This window comes from Brachionichthys hirsutus, chromosome 21 (assembly GCF_040956055.1).
Source record: "Brachionichthys hirsutus isolate HB-005 chromosome 21, CSIRO-AGI_Bhir_v1, whole genome shotgun sequence".
Lineage (NCBI taxonomy): Eukaryota > Metazoa > Chordata > Actinopteri > Lophiiformes > Brachionichthyidae > Brachionichthys > Brachionichthys hirsutus.
Genome location: NC_090917.1, coordinates 7311097 through 7324203, shown reverse-complemented (window position 1 = coordinate 7324203; position 13107 = coordinate 7311097). Strand labels below are relative to the sequence as shown.

The 13107-nt window shown below is 45.3% G+C and overlaps 1 protein-coding gene across 1 annotated transcript; it reads right to left on the bottom strand.

The window, feature by feature from the left end:
- Window positions 1-2368: 2368 nt before the first annotated feature.
- Window positions 2369-11250, bottom strand: zc3h7bb (zinc finger CCCH-type containing 7Bb). The gene is made up of 20 exons (XM_068754413.1): window positions 11192-11250; window positions 11013-11049; window positions 9972-10169; window positions 9334-9492; window positions 9018-9158; window positions 8886-8928; window positions 8544-8782; window positions 8067-8361; window positions 7650-7708; window positions 7215-7314; window positions 6846-7007; window positions 6545-6750; window positions 6356-6456; window positions 6051-6232; window positions 5893-5972; window positions 4476-4717; window positions 4275-4380; window positions 3534-3642; window positions 2767-2900; window positions 2369-2404 (listed from the first exon to the last, which is right to left on the bottom strand). Exons 1-20 carry the CDS (start codon window positions 11248-11250, stop codon window positions 2369-2371), a joined length of 2688 nt encoding a protein of 895 aa, XP_068610514.1.
- Between the last annotated feature and the right edge of the window lie 1857 nt (window positions 11251-13107).

Genomic DNA, 13107 nt, shown 5'->3' with positions numbered 1-13107 from the left:
GACAGCTCTCCGGACTGCTGCATACACAGATGCATATTTACGGTCAGATATTATATTCATACATGGATGGATACATATATAAAGAAAGTTATACATTGCAATTAACGTACATATATCAATAGCATATAGAGCAGAAATAGTCAATAGACAGCAATCATTATCGTCATCATATTCATCATAATACTATAGTAAGTTCCCTCAAAGATGCTAAAAACCTGGGCTGTTCCAGACGAGGACTCATCAGCCATCCTGCAAACCGCCGCTGATCGACCAGCAAAACGGACCCAAGATCAAATCTTAACCTCGGCTCATCATTCCTGAAGGTGAAACATCCCGTTCGTTACACTTTGATGTTCACCCCCAACCGACCAGAAGGATTCTGGTCGCATCGGCTTTTTGAAATGCTCTTAGGTACCGGGCTGAGGGTAATCGGGGGACAACCCCCCCCCCCCTCATTCAATCATGTTCTGCCCAAACTCAAAATAATCCCTTATGCAACCCCCTTTTTAGGAACCCCCATCTGGAACAACCCACACAAAAGGAAAATTATAAAAGAATCTTAAAAAGAATAAAATAACTATAGTTGTCTAATTCAGTGATACATGTCATATAGCAATACCTCAATAACAAGATTATTTTATGTAATTAATACAGGTTTCAGATTATACTTATTAAGCTTAACTGCTACGTTATCAATCATTAGTAGTATACCATTATTTGGAAATATGTATAGTTTGTGTGTATATGTATCTGTATATAGACATAACGCCATTGTATCTCCATTCATATTAAAGGCTAGAAATAAGATGGCAATCCTGCCTCCGTATTCGTGTGTGTGTGCGTTTATGTTAGTGGTGTGTGTTGTTCAGGCACAATGTTGGGTGTGAATCCTCTCCCTGCCTAAAGCGAGCGTGTTGGATGTACAGCGAGAGGAGATCGCCGCTGTGGGCGTGGAACTGGTTCACAGTGAAATGATGACCCAAATTCAACTGAAGCGGCAGCACGTCCTCACTTTCAAATATTCTCACTATAAATTATACAAAAATACACTCTTCCTAAGTTACTTTCTCTCTCTTTTTTTTTATTGTTCTAAAATGATCATCATCCAGACATTTTATTCTTAAATTATTACAAATATTCCATATTTTTTCCACAATTGAAGTCTTTCTGAAGGTCTTTATTTTCACCGTTCTGAAGTCAAGCTGAGGTCATCATTTAGGAACGGGCATCTATCGCCTGAACTAAGCTAGAGAGCATCTCCAGCCGGGAACCGGCACGTAGCAGCAACTTCTCTGCATCCATCTCTGCCGGCTGCTTCCCCAGCTCAGAGTACTTGATGGTGAACAACGTGCAGGTCGCCGTGGCAACAGCTGCTACGTGCCACGCGTACTCCAGCCACAGGTGACTTTGTAACTCCCTTTGTCCCGTTTGTGTGAACCTGAGAGGAGCTGCCATTTCCACACGATTTAACTCACCTAGATATCACCAGATAGCAAGTACAGCGTTTATACTCGAGCAAGTATCTGCCTGTATGTTCATCTTATGCAAGAGTTTAAGCTATTAAAGGGCTTTTTTTTTTTATTTCAGTAAAGGAGAGAAGAAAGCCGTCATGTTACATTAGTTTGTTTTGGAGCATTACATTCCACAACCGCAGCTGTGATTGAAATGATTACCGGTAATGTCCGCGTTTAAAGGCCCATACAGGCATTACATTCATGGCAGACAACATGACAAGGAAGTAAAATGAGCCTCACTTTATGCCCATGAGGGTGGGAGAGTGGTTGTGATTGAAGCGCGTCTACCTCTCACATTTCATGTCTCTCTTTCTCCTCCTGGCATTTAGCACTCCAAATTTCAACTCAAAGTGTACGAGTGCTGCGCTGCGATTTATTGTCACCAAGCAGAAATGTTTAGAGCTGCGACCAGCGCGCTCAAACAGCTGCTGCAGTGCTGCGAGGAGGGAGAAGGCAAGGAAAACATCACAATAAAGAGGAGACACCCTGTTCAAAGAGCTTTAGGGAATAATCAGTAGTTTTTTTTAGTCAATTTAAAACTACTAGTCTGCGTAATAGTTGTGGTGTGATAAGCTGAATGGACACCCGCAGCTTGCTGTATGTAACTGCAGCAGGATATTAAACAACGCAAATATCAAGTCCTACAAAGCTTTCTTTTAATTGGTGCCTGTGATTTGTGTATCTATGTGTGTGTGTGTGTGTGTGTGCGTGTGTGAGGGGTCAACCATCATCTGCGTGTGAGTTTGCTTTCACACTGCTGGCTAGCTGCTGGAGGACTGCTGAGATGACAGACTGTTGTAGCCGGTGTAGCAGGCCCGTCGGAGTCCGTCGGCTGCTTCCGTTCACACAGACGTTCAAAGATGGTCTCCGTCCGACAGCCGCCGGCCTCCCTGAAGGGACACGCACCAACACCCATCATTTTGTTAACTTGCGTCAGTTACCATAAACTAACGGTGAAATGTCTCAAACATCCAAAGATGTCCGGGTCGGTTCTCAGTTATCCAAATCAAGGTAAATCACGAAGAGCAAGAAACAAACAAACTGGACTCGCTTCTCGCTTCGGGCTGGATGAAGAAGTTTCACCCGTCGTCTTCGGTTCCGTTCTAAAGAAGCCTCTTTGATGAGGTGAAACATCTTCAACGAACCCCAAGCAAGAAGCGAGTCCAGTTGATTGTTCTATAATAATATTCTATATTATTATAAATAAACATTGCGTTTTCTCGACACAATAAAATGGGGACTGCTGACTCACCATGCTCTCCGTGTAATCTGCCGATATGGTGACTTGCTTGTCCTCGGGCGGCGGCGTCACAGCTGAGCTATCCGTGCGTCTGCACTGATTGGTGAGCTGCAGCCACAGTTCGTACATCTGTTGCATGTCTCTCACTGCGGAAGCGAGGAAAACCAGACAAAGACAGCAAATGTGTTAACGCAGTGGGACATTTAAAGACCGATTGGTGGCGTCGTGGATCAAAGTTACCAAAATAAAATACATTTTTGTTCTACATTATAAAACTAGAAAAGCTCTCGGAGAGCGCAGACCTCCACCGAGTAGCTCATTCTGCTCGTAACTGGATTCAGACCGTCCACTCGGTGATCTGGAGCAGCATTAAAAGGTTCTAAATTGTTTTTGGTATCTTTACACAACCATGAAAAGTCAAAGTGTGTCAGAGTTGATTTGTATTTTTAACTGATTTTTGATTTTCAACGTTAAAGTATAATATTTCCCCCCTGAACTCATTCTAGATCAGACCCAGAAGACATTTTGCATGACAGTTCACATCGGACCCTTTTATGACTGAGATATTGAGGAATATACGGAGATATTGAGGATGCTAATGAAAATTTCAAAGTGATCCAGAATCCAGGATCTCTTCTGGATCATCACCAAAATCATCTGTTCCTGGTAACATTCCCAACATTTCCGAAACATTCCATCAAGATCCGTCCGTAACGTTTTCGAGTTATCTTGCTAACAGACAGACAGACAGATAAACGCGGAGGCAACCCGGCGCTTACAGCTGTTGTTCTTCATGTACGTCCAGACGTCTCTCTCCTCCAAACTGTGAGCAAATGAACAATTCCCAATATAGTGGCACTTCTTCTGCTTCATCACATGCACGCACATCTGGATGAGACACAAGCAAAAAGAAAAATAGTAAATAAAGAGTAAATAAATGCATGCACACATCGACTCTTTTAAAGAAGCCGTTTCCTTTGAACTCCCGCCGACTTCCTGGATACTCCGAACCGCGCCGGTAAATTAGTGCTGCACATCCTACTGGTGAGAGTTGGAGTAAATACATTGTTTAGAGTCACTTCAAATGAAAGGATGAATTCACGAGAATGTGATCATCTTACAGCATCAACATATCAAAGAGGCACCGGCAGCAAGAGACTTTTAAGACACCTTGTGGATCATGGGTGTTGCTGGAGCCTATCCCAGCTGTCTACTGGTGAGGTACATCCTGGACATGTCGCCAGAGCATGGCGCCATGAAAATAGACGACCACTCATCCACAGACTCGTACACTGCGGACAATCTGGAGTAATCAATCCACCTAAATTGCATGTTTTTGGAGGAACGTGGAGAACATCGACAGACACGGAGAGAACACAAACTCCGCACAGCAAGGATTAGATGGTAGAACCTTCTTGCTGTGAGGCAACAGCACTACCCACAACACCACCCGGAGCCATTCCCTACATTTGAGAAAGGCAGGTGACTGAAATGGAGCGTCGGAAAAAGAAGTGACTCACGTCGTATTGCTGTGGATAGGTGCGGGAGAAAGGCAGCGGCCGGACAACAACCCACTTCTTCTTCTCAAAGGACTTCACCAAGAGGACCCGACGCTCCTTCGTCCAGCTGAGGTGACAGTCGGTGTGGATTCAGACAAAATAAAGAAGCGTGAAGGCCAGAAAAGGGCAGCAAGGCGACAGCAGCCGGGAGAAAGGCCTCACCTGTGCCGGGCTTTGGCCGTGCAAAACTTGAGGTTCTTGTCGGGCTCATTGACCTGCCCTTCTCTCCAACACTGGCCACACACGAACTTCATTTTCAGGTTGAGGGGGCGTCCTCTTCCTGCTGTTACTCCAAACCCCCCCACACCCATCCCACCCATTGGGCTCACACCGCCCGCACCAATACCGTCTCCCCCTGCTCCTCCTGCAGCCATGCTGCTGCTCAGGTGTGGGATATGGACAGGCTGAAATAGAGAAAGAGAGGAAGGACAATTCTCATGACAGAATTTTGTAAGATCTTCTTTTTCAGCCTAATTTTATTTGCGATGTTACAGCAGCTGCCAAGAAAGTGAAAAGCTGGGGTGTCCTGTGTGTGAGCTCACCAAACTTCCTGTGCTTAAAATGTCAACCATGAATGAATGTATCCAATTATGTGTTGTTCGGCCATAAACAATGTGGAAACTGAGCTCCATTCATTTTCAATAGAGCTGATTCATTTTTTTTTTTTTTTTAAGATGTGGACAGACCATACCCGCTTTAAACGGACCGGTTCATTTCCACGGATAGTCTGCTTCCTTTGGGCAGGTGTGAAAGCTCATCCGAACTCTGGTGCGCCTGAAAACGTGGGTCTCGTTTCGCTTGCAAGAGAACCCTGGTTCGGGTCGTATGCGGTGTGAAAGCTCACCGGACCAAACACAGGACCAAATGTACGTAGTAACGCTATACGCAGTGAATCTGGGAGAGGGAGGGATTTCCCCTCCTACTTCGTCCAATCGATGAGCGCCCCTTTCAACCAGGTGATGCTGCTCAGAAAGTTCGGTCCGCTTTAGAAATTACGGTGTGAAAGCAGAACCGAAACAAGTGATAAACGCAACAACGCTGCGACTTTCAAATGGAACAGAGTCCGCTTGGCCAGGTGTGGAAACGACTTAAATCACTAAATTTGGGTTCTTCTGCGATAAGCAGCACGTGACCAGGTGTTCATGAATTCATGGATTTCAACACTGAAAAAAGTAACCCCAACATCCCTGCTCTGTTAAATATAACAATTTGGAGAACATTTGCTTCTTCATAACTACTACAAACTGCAAATTCTCAAACCTTTATGCTTTCTAGCAACTTTTAACTGTCGATTTATGATCGGTTCACAAGTGATGCATGTCAGAGTGAAGTACGAACTCTGAAACTTCACCAACAGAGCTTTGACGGTAAATGTCTGGAGGAGAAAACCATGCATTTCTGTGGACTTTATCTTCTTCAGAAAAAACAGATTTACAATGCATCAGAGGAAACACTATGTGGCTGTTCTTAACCTACTGAGGATTGGAAAGGAGGCGTGGATTAAGTAAACCTGCAGCAGGGACGGCAAAATAAACAATGGACAAATGTCCAACTATCTCAGTGCTGTTCCCGGTCTCACCTTCTGCTGCTTCTGTGCATTCTGCTCCAGCCTCTGCCAGTGTCTTTTGGACTCCTGCACCATCTCTTCATGGGTGATTCCTGAATGCGATATTGGACAACATAGACGTCTTCAAGAAGAAGCCATTAGCGATTCGTGCCTCGGTGTCTTCTACTCACCAGTGTCCTGCTGCAGGACCCAGCACTTGAGCTCTATGACGGAGTGAGCGAAGGAGCAGCTGTCCTCCCGCTGGCAGCCGTAGCGAACCTCGTGGCGGCAAACATCAAACTGGCAGAGGGGGTGCAGCGGACGCACCTTACTGTAGCGGACGTTGGCTGACCTGACCACGTGCACCAGGCACCTGGGGTGGACAAGGGCGGACAAGTGATTAATTTGACAACAGACAAAATGAAATGACATTTAAAGGTATTTATGTCAGAGGCGTTCCACATTATGAATAGATTTCAAACGCCATCACACTCACTTATCGTCGTCGAACGGGTGTCGAGCCGTGAGGTTCGAGCAGACCGCCAAGTTTTCTTTGCTGCGTTTGCTAATAATTCGAGGCTTACTGTCAAAACATTCCTGTTGAAAGAGGGAAAAAAAAGCAGCTCCAAAAAAGGTTCAAAGAGACAAATGAAAGTAAAAGCAGTTCGACAGGGCTCAGCCTCACCTCACAGAGGAACATGAACATGCCCATGTGAAGCTGCAGCAGCCTCGTGACGCTGAGCGCTCGCCGCTCTGTGCTGCCCAGCGGATCAAACAGAAGCTCCCGGCTCAGTGAGCCCTTTCTCTCCTGAGTCCACACATCGATCTCCTCCTGGCAGTAAGCAAAGGTGCAGTTCTCCCCATACTGGCACTCCTGACGCTCCTGCACCTCTGCATGATTCAGGGAGAGACAAAGTTCCAAAAATGATTTCCCCTCCTCCAAAAATAAAATAAAATAGATACACAAATAAATACGCTTTGCATACCTTTGCAGAGTACAAAGGCCCCAAGGAAGTTGTTCCGAGCAGGCCGTGGTCGGATCCTCTTCCAGGTGGGATCGTCTGTGTTCTTGAGGCGGCACAGCAGCACATCCCTCTTGCAGCGATGTGCTGCCTCTGGCTGATACTTGTAGTCCATCACTCGTGGACCTGAGGAAAAACAAACTAACTTTAAGCCACATAAAATAAAATAAAAACAAAAACAAAACCACTCCCGGACTTTGGGAAGCTCAAGCACAACAAAAACACAGCTGTGCGTTAGAAACAGCGATGAGGCCAGTTCAGAAAAGCAGGACCGAGTCGCTGATCGAAGGCTAGACAGACGTACGTTGTCAGAATTTAGCGGCTTGGACAAACCTATTCTGCTGTAACAGGCATGACAGGCCTGTCGAAACTCGTGTGTGGCAGCCAGAGGATTCCTGGAGAGCAGAGAGGGGTTGGTCCCCGCTGGGCCGTTCTGAGGAAGAAGAGGACACAGAAATCTGACATCTAACAGTTACCTTTTTTTTGTATTTTTCAAATTTACAACAATATCAACTAGAAACAGAGAACAAAAAACAAATATATATGCACACATACCTACACATGCATACACAGACATAAACACTTTTGAGGGTACTGCGCTTCATATTTCACACCTTGGTTCCATCATTTCAGGGCTCCCATAAACACAACAGTTACTTTTTTAAAGATAAAAAGCAACAGCATTAACAGAATCATGTAACTGATGACGCATTGTGTGTGTGTGTGCGTGTGTGTGTGTGTGTGTGTGTGTGTTTGCATTTTACTCACTGCATGTGCAGCGCTGTGGTTGCGCATTCCGGGGATGAAGCTGTGACACACTCGTCCCCCTGAGGCACAAGATACAAGGACAAAGACGTCAAACGCCAATGCAATGTGGACACGCATTCAAGGCTAAGAGCACGACTCCTTGAGCTAATAGTCGACGTTAACACGATTGTCTACAGTTAATCCCTGATGATGCAATACATCATTTAAAATCTAAGAGGTTAACAATGAAACTAGTCACATTTCCAATGTAATTGTTGTGTTGATTCACGAAGGCAAATCTTTCTCTCTGCTGCCCATCTCACTTTACTCGTCGTGTGAACCATTGGGCTAAACACAAGCACACCGTGTTTAATATTCTCTGATTGAAGTATAAAATGCCTATCACTGTATCATTCTGTCTTTTAACCCTTTGCTCACCAGGGAGAGTGTACTCTGACAGAGAATCCAGCCCACCAGCAGCGACTCCCATCTTCCCTTCTCCGTCCGTAGCCCCTATGGCGAAGCCGCCCAGTGCGTCCTGCGCTTGGGTAGAGCTCTGGTCCCGCTGACCCAGCGACAAGTAAGACTCCATGGGGGGCATGTCACTGACGGGGGAGCTGAAGAAGGCTGGGGTAAGCTGGGGTGACGGGGCCGGAAGGTTTGGGGAATATGGTGGACGGAGACCCACTGCCGTGTTTGGGAGGTTCGTGGGGATAGCACCCTGGACTGGATTCTGGACAAGGACCCACAGGGAGAGGAAGCGTAATGCAGAGGGTCGACTTTCTCTTCCCCCCCGTTTGTTTGAAATATACTACGAAAAGGCATTTTTAACGTTCCCAGAAAACTAGAAATCACTAAAGAAGTTGTCTGCTGAAATAAATTTGGAAATAAAACCAATTTAAGTTCGACAATAACCTCAATAACTTTCTTGGGAATGCACTCGAGCAGACTGTCGAGCTCGTCCTTCAGGATGCTGCTGCTGCATTCGTCCGTGTGCTCCGACACGGGGACAGAGTACGGCATGGGAAGCAGGGCCTGGTTGCTGGGACTCTCCGACAGGTCACACGGGGTCACCACAGGCGTCGCCGGGTCATCGCTGACTGGGATGGGTGTGGCCAAAGGAGCAGGTATGCACTGTGCACTGGACAGGTCTGCTGATGAGGATGGAAACACAAATAAATATCAGAAACAGATGTGAAAATGGGAACGTACCAACATGTCAATTTATAATAAACATGCTCAATTTTGCCAAAATACCTGGTCCGATGTCGCCGAGACATTCCAGCCCATTGGAAGACAACTGAAAACAAAGAGTGAAGAAAATAAAAAAGAGATTAGGTCCTCTATGAGTCACCGACTACGTCATGTAACCGCAGCAACCCCACGTACCTCTGCAGTGGGTGGGGTGGTGTCCCCGTGACTCTCCCCCTCTGTGGCTGCAGACTCGGGCTGCAGGCTGACGTAAGCTTTACGGCCCTTCAGGCCCAGCTTATTGGCCAGATCCTGGGCCAGGTCACTGACCTGCCTGTCCTGAAAAAAGGAATCATAAAAACAAGCAGGCACATTTCACTCACTCGAAAGGTCCATGTTAGAAGAACACAATGCAGTCCATCAAGTCATCAAACAATGACTTGAAACACTGAACTTCATTCTTCTATAGGACTTATTTCATTTTGCATTAACCTTCCCAGTGTTGAGGACATACATGCGGTGCTGTGAGGAGGCATTTGGTTCCACATTCATAGGCGTCTCTGAGTCGTCCCAACTCCCTCATACAAAGCGCTTTGCGGTACAGAGCCCGGCGGCTGCCTTCTGACACAAAGAGTGCACTGTCACAGTCCTGAACACCGCGCTCGTACTCCCTCTGCGGCAAAAACACACATTTTAATCAGAAAGTATTGCTTTGGAAGTGAAGTGTCATTTTCAAACAAAGACTTGCACTATTGTTCGGGGGCGGCTGTGGCTCAGTTGGTAGAGCGGGTCGTCCAGTGACCAGTAGGTCAGCGGTTCGAATCCTGGCTCTGATTTGGTGTCCTTGGGCAAGACACTGAGCCCCACATTGCTCCACATTCACCCAGGAGTGTGAATGAGTGGGTGAATGTGAGGACAGATTATAAAGCGGAGTGCATTCCATTCCATTTGTTTACGGACACAAACAAGGTTGTACATTTGGTTCATTACTCTAAACAGTCAGGTGACGACTCTCACGACTGTCGTCTTACACAGACGGGAATGAAGAGCAGCTCTATTTTAAGTTCTCACACTCCGAGCCTGATCAAAATACAATCCTGCTGTGTTCTCTAGCATATCTCCAGGCATTCGTGCTTTGCTGTGCTTACCCACCATCTGATAGTAGGCGGCAGCCCTATTGACATAGAGACTCTCCAGCAGCTCCTGGGGTATAACAAGGACCTCGGCCTGAGCATAGCGGGCCACACTGATACCCTCTCCATACTGCTGGCTAGCCTGACGCCAGTCGCCATCCCGGAAGCAAGAGTTGCCCTCGTCCAGCAAGTTGCACACCAAGTGGGTCAGAAATGCCTGAAGGGAACACGCAGAGGGACGTCCGAGTCAGATTTAAGGAACACAGGAGGAGAGAGAGCACGTCATATGGTGAAAACAAGAAATAATAACAAGATAACATTCAGATAAGTGGTTCCCGGCCTTCTTTGCCTTGTGACCACATTTTAACATCTCTGGCGACCCCAGAAATTAAAAACAGATACTTTTTTTTTTAACGAAAATTTCCATTTTTATCTTGTAATAGTTTGCTATACCATGTTACAAATAAACATACATTTTATACAATATTTAGGCTATACTGTATATTATTAAGGACGGTGGCAGAAAATCCAAGTTGAGACAGAAAAAGAGAATTGTATTTCTCCTGGTCAGGATGTGTTCAGAGAAGCTTGTATTCAAAACGCTGTAAATTAATACTGAACAAACAATGAATTAAGAAAGAGCTGCAGCCTCTTAAACTAGCCATGATGAAGATGAAGATGAACAGCAGGTTCACAGTTCATGAGGTCTTCTATGAATTCTGAACGTCTCTCTCAACTCGCAATATTTAATGGGACGACTGAGCTTTCACGCGTCACTGCAGGCGTTCTGTCAGGTGCGGTAGCGGAAAGAGCACATCTCATCTCTGACGCAACACCCAGTCAGAAACGTGCTTCCACTTTAATTTAGAACTATATTTTATTTGTATTTTTAAAAAAAAATCAATTACCACACATGTCAGGCAACCCCAAATGGGGTCGCGACCCCTGATAAATCATGACCTCTGTGTTATGAGTTACATCTCGGCCCATGAGATAACACACACACACACACTGTACATATTTACAGACATCACATTGGTTGATTAAATTGAACGCTTACCTCGTAACTCTCAGGCTCTGGGAAAGGCAGCGATGACCTGTGGACAGGAGATAAGGTCAGTGGTTCCCAGACACCAGTGGGCTGCGCTGCCCCCCCCCCCCCCCAAGACACCAGCGGGCCGCCCCCCTACGTGTTAGTTGTAAAACAGGTATAAATGTCAATAACACTTCGTAACTTACTGAATGAAGCTCACTGATTTCTGAATTTCCTCTCTCCGTTTCTGTCGCTCAGGATCCATAGTCTAAGAGGTAAAATAAAAATAAGAATACAACGTTGACTTCTAAGTTTAAACGTCAACATATTACACAGGATATGCGTTATTCTCTAATACTATATTTAAACGTTCCATAGCCAGTCAAATGTGTTTTACTCATCCCAAACAAGCCAAGGCCTGTCGGCTAACAGCTAGCAGTGCAGCAGGATACTAGTAAACCAGGAACGTTAGCATTCTGGAAAAAACATCAATGGAATGTTTGATGTCATAATAGCGTAGAGGTCTGAGCGTGTTATTGAAGTGTCACACTTTGACAACGTTCACAAAATGACTACATTAGCTAATGCTAATATAAAATTTACAGGCATTACAGATTACACAGACTGTAACATACAAACACAACAAGCACTGCGTTTTCCACTAATTGCGTTTACCTACTAGTCAGGCTCGACCAGCTATATGCTAACATTTAACTTCGCTATAAATATGTTGCAAAGAGAAGCAAGCCTTGATAATAGGTTTCTCTACCCTTGAAGTCACACAAACTGTGACATACAGTGTGAAAATTACAAGCAACCATCGCTAAACCGGCAGATGCGGCGACATTGTTGATCAACAGCGTTAACTAGCTACCAGGTAAGCTAGCTAACTAAATATTGTAATAGAGACCCAGCTAATAGCCGAAGCCCTCCCCGAGCACGGCAACTCACCGAGAGTTAACTTGGTGCGCTTTTCAGATCAGAGATAGCTTCATGGAGTCTTCGTGATAAAGATACGGGGAACTGGCGAGAGGAGACTGCGTTACGACGCTGCTAGACACTGACTCACTGTCGGCCCGAAACAGCTAGCTACAGCTAGCTACAGCTACAGCACAGCTAGCTAGATAAATGCTAGCTGCAGCGTTGCAACAAGTATCCAGAAGGAGTGCGGCCACAAGGGGGCAGCAGAGTTGTATATTTAACAGGAGAACAGGAAGATAATGTAATACACCTCTGATTAACATTAGACCATGTGTACTGCATTTGTATGTATATATTATATTGTATATAACATTTTATATTCATCTTATTAAGTTAAACTCGGAATACAACTGATATAATAAACTGTGTGATCCTTCTAAAGAAGGAAATTACAACCAGCTTATTTGACATCATTACTAAACATAAGCACTTGAATAAGGAAGTTCAGATTTATTTTCTAGCAACAATGAAGACTGAACAAGAATGGGAAAGTGAAATAAAGTATTGTTGTGTGCATTTTGAAGCGGACTATTCCTTGACCAGTCTGAGTGGTCAAGGTTTTCAGAGTTGTAACCCTTGGGCGGGGGGGGGGGGGGGTCAGGAATGAATGGAGGGATAAACTCAGTTTGTTTTGGATGGGGGGACAGCCAGGGGAAGAGCAGCAGAGGGAGCGGAGACCGTGAGAGAGACAGCCAGTAACTGGATGGAACCAGGCGAAACCAAGGTGAGTGCGCAATCAAACAAATTCCTTAAATTAGACTGTAAACTTTAACATATTAGGACCCAAACACGAACATTTACAGATTCATTTATTCCCCTTTGAAGTCAGCAATTTAAACTATAACATCCGAATTTCTCAAGCGTGAATATGCGTTATTTAATTGATATTTAATTAATATTTTACACGTCAAATTCCTGTTCTGGCTGTCATTAACTGCGAGAGATTTGTTTTTGATGATGAGCGGGGTTTCGTCTCGTTCCAATGAGATCACTTTGGAGGTTTTTGGAATTCCAAAGTCAGCACCTTCCTTTACGCACAGGACAACGTAAGCGTATTGTTGAAACGGACAGTCGTTTTCCTGCCATCTCCACCTGACGTGTTTTTTCCCCCTCAGGGGTAAATGTAAATGTGTTTTCGGAT